Genomic DNA, 14,549 nt, shown 5'->3' with positions numbered 1-14,549 from the left:
TAGATCCTCTCGTTTGGTCAGAAGGCACTCTTCCGTGGAAAAATAAGTCGATTTCGAAGTCGACATGTGACGCCATTAAGGCGAATTGTGTTTTTTTCTGCTCATTTTCGACAAATTGGCATGGAAGCAAGAGTAAGGATATGAGATGATTTTGAAAGTTTATATGTTTTTGCCAATAAATGGGAAAGCAGAATAGAAAGTTTCTATTGCGTCCTTTGTTACCCACTTGTTTTTTTGTTGATGACACCCCATCACTTTCCATACTTCTTAGCCATGAAAATGTTTCAAGCCCACATTTTCCCTCCCTATGGTTATTAGGCTCATTCAAAGCATGTTGTTCGTATGTTGAGCAGAAATTCCAGAGGGTTGCACTAACTGGTTTTCTTCCCTCAGCTATTTCGCACATCCGAATTGTCAAACGTCTGTCATTTTTGCTCGAAGTGAATATTTTGGTACATTCTACTGATCAGGAATGATCACGCTCAAAAAGGATGTTAGTTTATATCCAGAAACATGCTTTTGTGAGATAACATCCCGTTAAAAGGCAGTTGAAAATCTTTCTTTTGATTATATGACATTTTGTTTTAGCAAGAAATCAAAATATCTTAAACGACATCCAAAGTATAAAGCATTTAATATTTGATAAATAAAATTCACCCTCCGCTCGGAAAAAAAAACAAATTTATGCAAATGTATAGAGCCTTTGTGGACTCCCTCATGTTATCTGTTCATCGTTCAGCTCGGTAAGTTTAGAAATGCGACAAATTCAAAGGACTAACATCTGCTCTCTAAACCAAATCGTGTCAAAGACAAAAGGAAACAACGGAAAGAGGAAATTTGCCTTGAACTGTGAAGAGACATTTAGATTTTAATCATTTGTTCAACGTCTGGCAAGTAAGTAACAGAATTATTTCAGTCCGTTCATGTCTCATGGTGAGTGAACATTGAGCATGAACAAGTGAAATAATGAATCAGCTGCTTTGATAAAACATCTTTTGAAGAGCCTGAAATTAACCTTATACATAAAGAGATGAAAGAGATTAAGGATGGAACCCTGAGGAACTTCAAATTTTCTCACACAGCCGAGTGGCAACTCGTCGCAAAGCTTTGTTATCCTGTACGAGACTGGCGTTGAAAGATATGTTTTTGACTAGTTTGCGTTCTAAACTCCTGAAGTTTAATGTTTGCAGCTCTTCTAAAGTAGATAGGCTAAATCAAAAGCCACTGGCAGACTTGAAAGCGATCAATAATGTTGAACTGTAAAATGTAATTTTCATGCTTCACTCTTCAAGGCACACTGAAAACTTTGTTACTGATGATATAATACTCTTCTTCATTTTAAATTCCAGCTCCGAATTCTTGATCAATTCATCCTTCAACTCCTGTGTAGTAACGAGTTCTGAACCGGAAAGGCAGCTTTTTAGGTTAAAGAACTTCAGCAAAAGTGGGTGCATAAGCAAAATCAAAAACGTTTAATTAGCTGTCAAAACGTGACCCTGTCTGAATTGGACTCGAACAAGGGGTTACTTCAAGACTCGTTTTGATTTTTGATCGTCTGGCAGTACCATTTTTTGCTCGAACTGAGAACCCTAACTGAGATCCTTCAAGTTACATGGGAAGCATGCAAGACAAAAACGTCTATCTAGGAGCTCCCGGATTAAGAACTTTATCGGATCTCCTCAGCTTCTATATTCGGTTTGGCCCGTGGATAATGTCCTACTTCTTTGGATCAAAAATTTATGATTGGAGGAAGGATTTGAAAGCGATCAATAATGTTGAACTTTAACATGTAATTTTTATGTGTTCAAAATAACAATAAAAAGTGAAAAAATAAGCAAAACAAGGTTACGGAAAAATGAAAATGATTTGCGATTTACATTTGTCACCAATTGGCTTTGATGCTGTTAAAACTAAGGCACCATTAGTATGAGAAATCATTTTGTTGTTGCTCATCAAAACATTGTATTGTTGATACTTACTACTGATTCTTACTTGGCAAGCTTGAGTATAATTAGGCATACTTTCATATACTGCTCCCATGCAACATTAAAGTTATTAGACCATTCGGAAAAGACGTCCTGGATCGGTCCAGATTGTTTCAATTTATGGTCTTATCCATCATAAATACCCAGAACACTGAAATGTCAATTTTGATATTATATTTACCTTGCAGTTATGAATATTCTGAGTATTGCACTCACAAATCTCATATACAGTAAAAGTTTTTACATAAGAACATCGGATATAAGAGCAGGATTGTGAATCCCCGAATCAAATTACAAAGTAAAGTATAGTAAAGTAGCATCGGATATAAGAGCACAAAGTTTTGGGGCACATCGGATATAAGAGCAGAATTGAAGGCGGCAAAATATTTCTTTTTATTTCGCGCGCTCCACAAAGAAGTTTTGGATGGAAACTGGTTAAGCCATTTTATAAAAGAAAGGGTTCAGTCGATTTCTCATAAAAATGAAAGGTCATTCATAATGGCGTCTGCCAACAGAACCACTTTTTCCATCAAGGAGAGGCAAAAGCTCTTTGCTTATTTTGATAAGCTGTCCAAGATAAGCCTGACCGAAGCTGCCACAAACTCAGGAGTCAAACGTGCTTCCTTTGGAAAACTCTTGGTTTTTTTTTCAAACTTCATAGCCAGTATGTAATTCTGTGACAAATCACCTACGTATTTGGTGCGTAGACATACAACCAACACACTGCTCTCCTTGCATTTTGTTACATTTTTCTCGAATTTTAGGGTTGCATTTTGTTTGGACCGTAAAACTGCATCAAATTATAGCTTAGAAATATGTTTTCTGTCATCAGTTTTGCCTCTGGAGCCGCGGAGCTAGAACATCGGATATCAGAGCATATCGGATATCAGAGCAAAAATTCATGGCCCCAAAGCTGCTCTTATATCCGATTTTTACTGTATTGCCTTTTCACATCTCCCTTGCTGATACAATGCCTCAAATTTCCAAAAATAAAACTCACTGATGGAGGCGTTTTCCAATTCTCCTGCCGCGATGAGGGCTTATTTTCCCGACAAGAAACTTCATTTTGAAAGGATTTATACATAATACAGGATAGAGAAAAATCTTGCTTTTAGTTTCACTTTTTATTGACGTTTTTATGAAGAATATTTGAAGGTATTGGGTTAAATCAAATTTCCTCGCACTCGAATGAAAGTTCCGTCTATGTCAGTTAAATAGTAGTTTTTCAGGTCGAAATTGAGGAAAGGAAAGTCTTCTTTGTGAGCAAACCAATTAGTTAAGGCAAAAGGATCGAGACGAGCACAAAATATAGAAATTTGCCCCTATCAACTCGTGAACAAACAACCGTGAAACAGATCAACAATGCTCTTCGTAATCTGACCGTTACCAAAATTGGCTCAATGAGGTAATCTTGTTCGCAATCAAATAACTATTCTCTAATTTCCAATACTCCTCTATCGCCTTCGCTGGTGTTGGAGTGGAACCATACAAATGCAAAGCAACACAATTGTGTCATTTTGCTACTTCACAAAACCCGAAGGAACAACATTTACTCTCTTTCTCAATGGATTTGTAGTTCACGTTGAAAAAAAGCATGCCTAAACCAATCAGAAAACTATGGCTTTCAAAAACCTATCTAATGGGCTTTTGATTCAGTTGCAATAAGGTATTCCTTCTAAAAAAGGTCCAAATCACTAACAACCACCAGTTGCGTATGTTTAGTTGAGAATTCGAATGGCAACACCATTAGAATTTGTAACAGCATTTGTAAAATGTGGTTTCAAAAAAGTACAGTTTTACGATGTCTGAAATTATGTGAAATCACATTTTGAGCTACTTTTAGATTCAGAAAGAAAATGAAAAAACAAAAGCACATTTTTTCTTCGTGACATTGCAAATCTATACTATTTGTTTGCAAAATTGAGTTTAGATGCAACTGGGAACAATTTGGAGCTATGTTAAGTATTTTCAGGAGCTAACTAAGTGTCCTTGAGAATTTCATTGAATACGACTTTGAAAATGATAGTTTTTTGAATGCTTTTAGGTACATGTGTCATTTTCTAAACCAAGCTATAAATTCATAAAGCAATATAATCGAACTGGTTTCTAATGGGTTTGTGAACTAGAAGAATGCCACAATGGATTTGAGAATTTCCATCAAAACCTGAAAAACAATATAGCCACTGTATTTTGTTGTCTCTTTAATGATTAGGTCCCTTTTTGGGAAAGCAAGTTATGAAAGACAGTATTATAGGTACGTCATTTCAAAATGTGAATAAATCTCAACTTGTCCCAGAGGGTACTTGGATAACGAGCAGTAATGAAAAAAAGTCCAAAATTCAGCATATTTGAGGTTCCACACATCGTGAGTAACATAAAAGTTTATGGTTCTTTGTACAAAGAAGATCATTAATACATAGAGTACGTCACGAGCTCCATGGTCTGCAGGCAGGCGCAAAAGTATGCATAACGTCATGAAAAAAAAACCAACAGTTTTTCTCGATAGAAGATCAGTTTTAACAACAACACCGACGAACTTAAAGTATGAAGCAAAACAAAAAAGCCGCCTTTCATGCAAATAAACCAAAGAAATCAGCATTATTTGGTCATTTTTTATCTCAAATTGCGTAATATCTTCAAACGCAGTGTTCAAAAGTATTTGTAACGCAAATTTTTGGCCTTTAACATCACTAGACCAGCACATTTCATCACAAAATGTTCTCAAAAGCTTCGCGAGAGTTCCAGAAGCTTCCAGCACGTGTTTTAGTCAGTGTAATGAAAGCCAGTGATACTGGAATTTTCTCCACCCCTTTAAACTGAGGTAGCTGCTGTTGCATTAAAAGGATGGCCAAGTCCAAGGAGCTTGATAAAGCTCTAAAGCTGAAGATTATTGGGATCTCCCATGATCTGCTAGACCCGAAAGAATGTCACCAAGAGTTGAGCAGAATATCCACTGGCATGTTTCAAACAATTCTCGGCCTGACAACTACGTAGTAAAGAAGCGAAGGAGATGATAGGGACCAATAGAGAATCTGCCTTTGCAAGGTCTGGACTGAAAGCTCAGTACCCCCTGGGAAACGGCATTGATATTGGCAAGGTGTCTGTAGTCTTGTCTGACATCCGCCAAGAACCACCACTCCGAAGAGAAGCTCATTCCCCTAAGAACACAGTCCCTGCCCATTTTCAAACAAGCATGGAAGAGGTTCCATTCTTCTTTGGGATCATTCTATCGTTCATTGAGAACAGGTAATCTCGTCTGGATTGATATCAGGAATCATGAAGAAAGAGTATTATGTTGAGATATTGGCCAACAATCTTTGCCAAATGCATTAAATTTTGACATTTACTTCATTTTACCGACTTGTCCACTCAAATAGCATTGTGGTATTGAGCCAATTTGATAGTGCATTCACCAAGTTACACCAAATACTGTAAGTTCATTTTGTTGGGTTTTGTAACACATCTCTCTCAAAATCACTTGATTATTGAAAATTCAATAGCCGGATGGTCCGAGGTGATTGCAATGTTTGTCTTAGTTCTCCCTCCCAAATGGTGATTACAGCTAAACATGGATAGACATAAATGTTTTATTTGTTGGTCTGGATAACAGACTGATTTCTTCGTTTCTTACTTTACGGTCAGCAGAAACTTAGCTGTTACTGAGAAAAAGCTTGGGTTTTCGAGACGTTACAAATACTTTTGCACCTGACTGTATATCGGCAGATTTGTGGACCTTTGCGGTCGCTCGACGCTTGCGTGATCCATGGAGATCACTCCAGGTAGTGAAAGAGTTGATTCAGTTGTGAGTTGCCTTCCAGCCTGAACATATCTCATCAAAACCATGGGTATTATCATTCACAATCCTTGAAAAAATCCTCATACCCCAAAGTTTTTGAATACGATCCAATTATTTTTAGAATTTTGCAAAATATTGGGACTCTTGATGATCCTATTTGTGTCTGAGGAGGCAAGTTCCTTTGAAAACCCCAAAGACAAAATCGTTCGTCAAAAACGTAAGTTTTTACTGAACTTTCGTGTCATTAGTAGGAGGCATAACAAATAGAGGTTACCCCGAATCAATGTATCTACACTGTAGTTAGAAAAGCTGAAATATTTAGGATTCCAATTTTAGATACAATATCGGGGTTTTAGATAGTGGTCACTTTGGTACTTTTGGCAGAAGCTCTAGTCAGAAAAATGATTTGATAACGCATTGAATACTTTATGATTGGACTGTCTCATCATCCACCACTCTCAAAATGGGAAATTCTTTTCGACACCATAACTTTCAAGCTATACTTATGTTTCAGGTCTCTTCAGCATTTTTAGTATTGTTTCGTTCAAGGTAAGTGATTCATCACTTTCTTTCTCAATCTTTGCGGCGACTCAAAATTACTTTTAGAATGATCCCTGCACCACCACAGGCGCATCAAGCCTCGGTGGAACCTGCTTGACTTCTACTGCTTGTAGTTCTAAAGGTGGCTTTGCCTCGGGAAACTGTGCCTCAGGTAAGCACCAATTTAATGTCGAAACACAAAACCANCATAACAAATAGAGGTTACCCCGAATCAATGTATCTACACTGTAGTTAGAAAAGCTGAAATATTTAGGATTCCAATTTTAGATACAATATCGGGGTATCTGATAGTGGTCACTTTGGTACTTTTGGCAGAAGCTCTAGTTAGAAAAATGGTTTGATAACGCATTTAATACTTTATGATTGGCCTGTCTCATCATCCACCACTCTCACAGTGGGAAATTCTTTTCGACACCATAACTTTCAAGCTATACTTATGTTTCAGGTCTCTTCAGCATTTTTAGTATTGTTTCGTTCAAGGTAAGGGATTCATCACTTTCTTTTTCAATCTTTGCGGCGACTCAAAATTACTTTTAGAATGATCCCTGCACCACCACAGGCGCATCAAGCCTCGGTGGAACATGCTTGACTTCTACTGCTTGTAGTTCTAAAGGTGGCTTTGCCTCGGGAAACTGTGCCTCAGGTAAGCACCAATTTAATGTCGAAACACAAAACCAAAATTACCAACTCCATTTCGTTGCAGGTTTTGGAGTATGTTGCCTTTTCAGGGTGAGCGGTTCGTGCGGCACAACGCAGACCGTAAATCAGGTAAGAATGCATTTACATCAGAGGGCAAATTTCCGAAATTGAGACTTGTGAAGCACTTGGGAATTGTTCCTTCAGTGTCCTTACAGACCTTTTCATTCTTGGAATGTTATCCCTATTTTTCGCATGAAATTGATAGCCTTTGATATTACGATGGTGAAAAGGAAAGGTAGACTTTTTCTCGGAAAACTGTTTACCTATTGTGGCGAAAGCAACACCGTGTGACAATATCAATGCTCTAAATAGTGTTTTGCTTTGATTGATCTTTCAGAATTGCACTTACATTCAGGTAAGCCCAAACAAACAATCCAAATCTATCGACGAGTTTCACAAACCCTTTCCTGCTTTTTTTACTGTTTTCTTAGAACGATGGTTTTCCTTCAGCAGACACCACTGTGGACGAAACCTGTACATACGAATTTAACCGCATTTGCGAAAGTCAGGCTATCTTAATTAAATTCGCATTAACTCTCAATACTCATTGGTCTTTTCTTTATTTCAGACCTATGTCAGATCAGGTAAGTTGGGAAAAAAATACGACAAAGCATTCCATGCGCAACATGTGTAATCACATTTGGGAAATTGATAGATAACATCAAGTTGGTTTCTCTTTAGGATATCAGCCTGTAGAAATTACTTTTGTAGCTTTGCTGAGATCAAGGGGACGTTGGTTCAACTTTCTACGAGTACATACAAAACAGATCTGCTCTCTTGTTTCAGGTTGGATTTCAATACCTTATCAACATTGAATGATGCAACAGGCAAGACCGATGATTATGGAATATACAAACCTAAGCAATAACATTATTTACTGTGCTTAGGGGCTTGTGGAACAACCGTAGATGCAATTACAGTTATGAGTCCATTTTCCCCGTCGGCCAATGCGTTTCCTCCTACAGTATGTGGAACATTAACTGGCCAGCACAGTGAGTAAAAAGGGAACAAAAGTGAAAACAAGTCCAAATTACACTTGCTTCATCTGTGGAAGAAGGCAACCTTTCTAGTATAGCTTTTGGCACTTAAGAAAAATGAAAGACAATTTTATACCTTTTCTAAGTTTTAAGTGACATTTTTGGCTAATTTTAGCTTTTAAAGAAATCTTCAAGAATATGGAAAATTATTACTTGTTGTCGTGTCATTGAAAAAGACAATAATATGCCTTGGGAATAACTGCAAACATAGTCAGGCCATTTTTCGATCTTTTAAGGTGCAAAACGCAAACTTTAACTTGTAATAACTAAGCATCTGCTAAAGAGAAGTTCATGAAATTTTAGGTCAATACATTACAAAGAGTAAAGAGTACTGAGTACAAAGAATACCGATTGACTTCGTTTTTGAGCTACTTTTATAAATATGTACTTCACTACAGTTGTTCCTTTTGTCTCTTTGACAATGAAAAACATATCTTGATGTCTTGGCATGTGAGCGAACACTTAACCAGAAAATAAAACCCCCGTGTGGGGTTATCGGAATGTTAGGATCCCTGTACGTAGATCCAAGAAGATCCAATTTACTGATGTTGGTTGTGCATCATGTCCTTAAAATTGTACCAATTCATGATGCCCTGACAAATACAAACTATGGTAAATAAAGAGCATAAATAATTTGACGTGCTTCCCCTTTGATTCTTTGTCATCTGATTTCGAGTCGATTGTTGCCTTATTATTACCATGAACCACTGGAATATGAATTGGGATTTTAAGGTGGAAAATAAGCAATTCCGATGACATTGCATTCTTTTTCAAGCAAGACTGGTCCCTGACTACTGCAACTACGTACGTATTTCAAATTTTAACTCAATCAAACGACTGAAAGTACATAAAAGACCACATAATGAACGGTTAAGCCAGACCTCTGGAGATGTGGACTGCAAAAAGAAGGGAAAATTTCGTATCTCAAGAACCATTCACTTCATTCAAATGTAATTCATAATAAGATCACAAGATCTTGGCCGAATTTGAGCCCAAAACGATGCTTAGGGTACTCAGGAGATGTGTACAAAGTTATTTTGAAATCGGTACATAACATTTTAAATTTCGGCCGGCGCTTGGTCAGGTACATAATCTTTTGATAACATATTCTTAAACAAACCACTTCACAAGAAAATAACATAAAAATGACCTGCCTTTGATTGAGGATATCGAAGTTTCATATTTCACAAATTTAGTTCAAATGTGGCCCAGATTTGCTTTGGGCAAGAACAGGCCGATCTAACGGGAAGCCCATTCACAGTCCATATTTTTAGAAGTTTGTGGGTTCAGCCCTCTTCTGTCAATTCCACTTTTGTGTAGAGTTTTATAGTGAGTTTGAGAGGGGTTAAGTGGTAATCCAATGGTTCGATTGAGTTCAAAACTTAAATACGCAGTTGTAGCGTCGTGATGCCAGTTTCATTTGAAGAAGAATGGGTTACGTATACTCGGCATGTTTATTTTCAGATTAAATATCCCTGTCCATACATATTCCAGTCGTTCATGCTAAGACCAAATGGAGTTTTGAACTCTGATAGTTACCTTGGTTAGTCACAGAACGAATTCAAAACTCATCCCCAAATGTAAAAAATGGATTTCTCCCGGCACTAGGTTGCTTTAGTGGAGTTTTTTTATAATCAAGTAAAGTGATTGTTTTTGAAGGTATGTAACAAAAAAAACTCATGACGCCAACACAACGATAGATATCCTCAAACTTTCAAAGCTTCCCTGAGTCGTAAGTCATAGAAAAGACGAAAGTGTAGAGTATTTTAAGTCCAACAGTGTTTATAAGAGGAAATGTTAAGAATGAAGAAGCATATGAATTATGGCAAGATTCAATGGCACGAACTAGTTAAACGTTCCCAAAAACAAGCACAATTATAACGCTAATCTGTCCTAATCAAATACACCAAAGCTCATCAAAACTCACCAATTATTATGTTATTTCAGCATTAAGCAATTTGTGGGAGTATGACCCCAAAAGCTTCAGAGTTCCTTTAGTTGCTACCAGAAAAGCCAACCAACAAATACTAATGTTATTCTATTACTTGCAATTCCATCACTACAGACTTGCCACTCACTAATATCATTAGATGGGCTCCTTCTAATTTCAGTGTACTTTGAAACTGGCTCGACGGGTAATGCAGGAATACTAGAGATTGCTAAAGGAACCACCGATGGAAACCGCAACTTCCAAATCAAAGTCACTTACTTCACTTGTGACAATCTGGCTAAGTATGCAACTGTTTCTAACACAATGAGACCGAATTTAATTAGTCATCAAATGAACAAAAAAAAGAGTCCCTAGAATTCGACTTAGGGCTTTAAACAAAAATGACCCAACAATGCGGGACTGATAAGGCACTGTATCTGATTAGCGAAGAGAAAGGACGTTACTTTATTAAACTCATTCAATTTTTGAACTTTGCAGAGCTCCAGCAGGGTGCACTCAATATTTCACTGCAGTGAGTGGATCCTTCCAGTCCTACAACCATGCCGGAAATCAATTACTGGCGGAGATGAATTACAATAACTGCTTCAGACAAAGAGAAGGTGAGTGAATAACTAAGCCCAATCCAAAGATGCGAAGATATGAAGAGTTAACCAGATAGGTCCAGATTCGAGAAGCAGGCTTTGACCAACTTGAATCTATGCTTCATTATTGATAGAATTGATGATTACTTTTTTAAATGGGATGTCAAGTCGCCCCCTCGATACTACAGCCCCATATCTTTCTCTGCGAATATTGAAAAGGTGCTTTGAATAGATCATAAAACTCAAGAAATTTTACATGTTTGAACTTGAAGTCCTTCCTCTTAATCTAAAGGTTCTTCGCGCGCATTTTAGCCAGGTTAATCAACTGATTGAGCATATGGAGCACGTCTTTTGAGAGCTAGAGAGTCATGAGTAGGGACGGGCACAATGTGCTAAATAGCAAAGCCTTTCACATACAAAAAGGTGCAAAAAATAAGCCCAAAAAGTTTAACAAAAGGTGCAATAATATAAAAAAGAAGGGATATTCAAGTCTTTTTTCACATTTCTACAAATTTGAAAAGCGCATTCTTAAAAAGCGAATTTTAACTCAATTTTGGATCAAATGGACATTACTCTTTTTGAATTGGGTCAAGGAATTTGTTGATTGTTTGGAGTCAGTTAACATGTCTCTCGCTTGACCTGCCATCTGATGAATATCCCTCAATTGAGGGATATTCCCGCTCTGTTGTCACAGCCAAACGTGCAACATTAATTATTACCTCACCCTCGGGAATGATAGCAGGTTCGCCCATTTAAACTGTTAAGGCAGCAACTTATGCTGTAAATCAACTAGCTTGGGTTCGAACCAGGATTTGCAAATTGTAAAGTAGATGCTCTACCAATACGGTACGGGAGCTAGCCTTGGTTCAACAAATGCTTTCCCCTTGCTTATTTTTCTTCTTTTCCTGGCATTAGATTTGCAACATTGATCTAGTTATTACATTGATCTAACTGAAGAAAAGTTGGAAATTTTATTCCTCAAAAAGAATACACAGTTAACCTGGAGGAGCTTAAGAGCTACGTTGCGTTTTTGGGGGGCTTTTTAACTATCTTAGCGCCCTGCTTAGCTTGTCTCTTGACTTGAAACTGGCTTGTTTCATTCCTGTTGTTCCTTGTCTTTCAACCAAAAATTAAGTACTTTGGGCCTGCACAATTCAATATTTGACATCCAATGTTCAAAATTAAGCTTTAAAAATTTTTATTTTGGCGGCGGCATTTGATTTTAAAGTTTCAATCCACTTTTTAAGTAAAGAAAGTACTGATTTCAATCGAAATAAACAATTTCAGGCCAATTATGCAAAAAAAGTAAAAAGGTGCAAATAAAGGAGAAAAGTACAAATGTGGAAAAGGTAGTCTTTAGTGACAAAAATTATTATAACACAATTGTCCCGTCCCAAGTCATGAGTTAGTTGAAGTAGTTTATTTTGACTTATTTAGTAGGTAGATCATGGGCTTTTAATCAACAGGCTCCAAGACACGAGATAAGGATCCCAGGTGTTATGTTAATATTCAAATATGTCTTTCCCGCCATTACTACCCCTGTCATTATACCCACTCATGTTCGTCGTTCTGTACTCTTCTGCTAAACGTCAACGGGAGGTTTTTCAAAAAGAGAATAGACACGTTTCATTCGTTCAACTGCCTGGTCGTTCTTATTAAGTCCGGATACAACACAAGGCAAGGTTTCTCAATTGATTAACTAGCTTCATTCGTGGTAAGAAGCAATTGGATGAGGTCGAAGAATTACACAGTGACGTACATGATTTCATGTTGGGTGTTCCACAAGGCTCCATCATAGGACCGCTCCTTTACATATTGTTGATTGCTCCTCTTCCAAAGCACAGTATTACTGCCAGTATCTCCTCTCATGCTGATGACACTATGTTAGTTTGACGAGTTTAAGATGGTCATTAATGGAATAAAATTCCGTTCAATGACATTTGGGTCAACACCTTTGAACACTCTATTCTGCCATGATGAAGGTCATGATATTGAGCAAGTTTCTTCCATGAAGGATTTAGAGGTAGTCCGTCAAAATTATGTAAAGTTCGATGAGCATATCCTGTTGAGTTTTTTTTTCAACTTAAGCGTTGGAGATTACTTTCCTACAACAATGAGAAAATAAATCACTACTATGTCAACTTGTGCAAAACGTTCAATGACATAATAATTGAACATAACACCTGAGACAACGTAGTTTTTTTGACCAAGAACACCGTGAGTGTTTTCGTTAGGGAAAATGGTAAATACTTAAGATACTAAAAAAGCATTTAGTATCATCAGATGAATAAGAAATAAAGCTTTTATTGGCAAATGATGAGTGCTTTCCGTATTTTGAACAATTATCGTTTGACCTTAGCCCATAATAGTTGGACAATCCTGTTCTAGGCAATTTGTTGTCTGGGAAGTGCACATGTGCAGAAATTTGTACTTACAGAAATGCCGAGGCTTGTATGGCAACTCAGAGATGGTTCAACCCATTTCTCTATATACCTTGGTTCAAACCAAAGTCAATCTCTTTCTCTACCCTAGGTTTTTGTCGGTTGGCGTTGTCAGAATCTACTGCAATGAATCCCGATGCCTTTCTCTTATCCGACCCACCCACAATGGCCGAAGTGAGTATAGCCAGGCTGGCCAGGTTTTTTCATTGCAGTTCGTTGGTCCACATCTAAAACTGACAACTTATTTCATATTTTCCATCTAGAGTGATTGTATCCTCCTCAGTTTTCTGTCGTTTTCTACGCCAACGACATCCATGTTTTGTGGCGGAATCTTGAATACTGTGGATGGAGATACTGTCCCTGGAGTGGTGACGTGTAAGATTGGTGAAGGCTTTCATGTTAATAGAATACGAATCTTGAGGTTTTGGGCGTTCTTTTCAGCTGGTCCTGGATCCTCCTTCATTGTAGGGCTTCAAACCTTGGACGGCGATCTGTCCGACCTTTCTGGTTTCAATTTGGACTTCACTCAAGTGCCGTGTACTTGATTTGAAGGCATTGACACTTCCAATGTTACATACTCTTGATGTGGTGAAATAACTTTTAATTCATTGAAATAAATATGGTTCACAAGGAGTGACTTGTTTTCAATCACTATTTGAAGCAAAAGGAGATGAAACGATAACACGTCTTTCAGACAATAGGAATTACGGTCTTACAGAATATGGTTTAATTTTGGGGGCATTAGCGTTGAGTAAAATTGTAACATTGTGTGGAAAACCTAGAAACATCAAACACATTCACATGCACGGTGGTCTTGTAGCACTGTTTTTCTACAAAATCAAATAAACAACTTTTGCAAAAGAGGAAATGTAACTTCAAAAAAAAAGCACTTAAGCAATGTTAGAACTCATCTTTTTTCGTCAGCTGACGCCTTGAATGGCGGACGTGCTGTTTTTACTCCTCCGACCTGTTTATGGATTTTAAAGGATTTAAGTGGCTAAAATAGTTCCTACCTATGATACCAGGTAGCCCTCCAACCCTCTTCCACTTCCTAATCATCCCTTCCCTTTCCCCCCCTCAATAGGCATACTGATCTCTCTTTTCTAGGTCGGATTGAACAACTCCATATCGCGAGTAATCAGCATTGGCGGCAACAGCGGATCAAGCGGAGAGGAGGGAATCAACCGGTGTCGGCCTGCTTTCTCAATTGTCATGGACAGGCGAACATGCTGCGAGTGGCTGAACCCGCTCAAGCACCACGGGAGCTACTCTTTTCTATGAAATTGTACACTGATGAACATCATCATTAAGAAGAAAGGGTATGTATGCTTTGTGGATTTCTCCAAAGCATTCCATAGGGCGGACCAAACGCAGTTATGCCTCAAACTCCAACTGTAGCTCCTCGTTCAATCTGTGTCCTGCTGACCAATATCTTTGCCGGACTCAGATGCTCCATTCGTTCCGGTGAGGACCTATCCCCTTGCTACTTCACTTCTGT

The 14,549-nt window shown here is 37.8% G+C and overlaps 2 protein-coding genes across 2 annotated transcripts; both read left to right on the top strand.

Moving 5' to 3' along the window:
- The first annotated feature begins 6,701 nt into the window (after positions 1–6,701).
- LOC131884909 (uncharacterized) lies at positions 6,702–7,700 on the top strand. The gene is made up of 6 exons (XM_059232805.1): positions 6,702–6,708; positions 6,788–6,822; positions 6,880–6,985; positions 7,046–7,110; positions 7,379–7,396; positions 7,473–7,700. Exons 1-6 carry the CDS (start codon positions 6,702–6,704, stop codon positions 7,698–7,700), a joined length of 459 nt encoding a protein of 152 aa, XP_059088788.1.
- A 210-nt stretch (positions 7,701–7,910) lies between these two features.
- LOC131885278 (uncharacterized) lies at positions 7,911–13,684 on the top strand. Its single transcript, XM_059233295.1, has 6 exons — positions 7,911–8,033; positions 10,190–10,310; positions 10,507–10,628; positions 13,143–13,225; positions 13,315–13,426; positions 13,493–13,684. Exons 1-6 carry the CDS (start codon positions 7,964–7,966, stop codon positions 13,594–13,596), a joined length of 612 nt encoding a protein of 203 aa, XP_059089278.1. The 5' UTR covers positions 7,911–7,963; the 3' UTR covers positions 13,597–13,684.
- Positions 13,685–14,549: the final 865 nt, after the last annotated feature.

The sequence above is a fragment of the Tigriopus californicus genome, chromosome 8, assembly GCF_007210705.1.
Source record: "Tigriopus californicus strain San Diego chromosome 8, Tcal_SD_v2.1, whole genome shotgun sequence".
Taxonomy (NCBI): Eukaryota; Metazoa; Arthropoda; class Copepoda; order Harpacticoida; family Harpacticidae; genus Tigriopus; species Tigriopus californicus.
The sequence above is the reverse complement of the archived record's forward strand: the minus strand, read 5'-3'. Positions and strand labels throughout refer to the sequence as shown.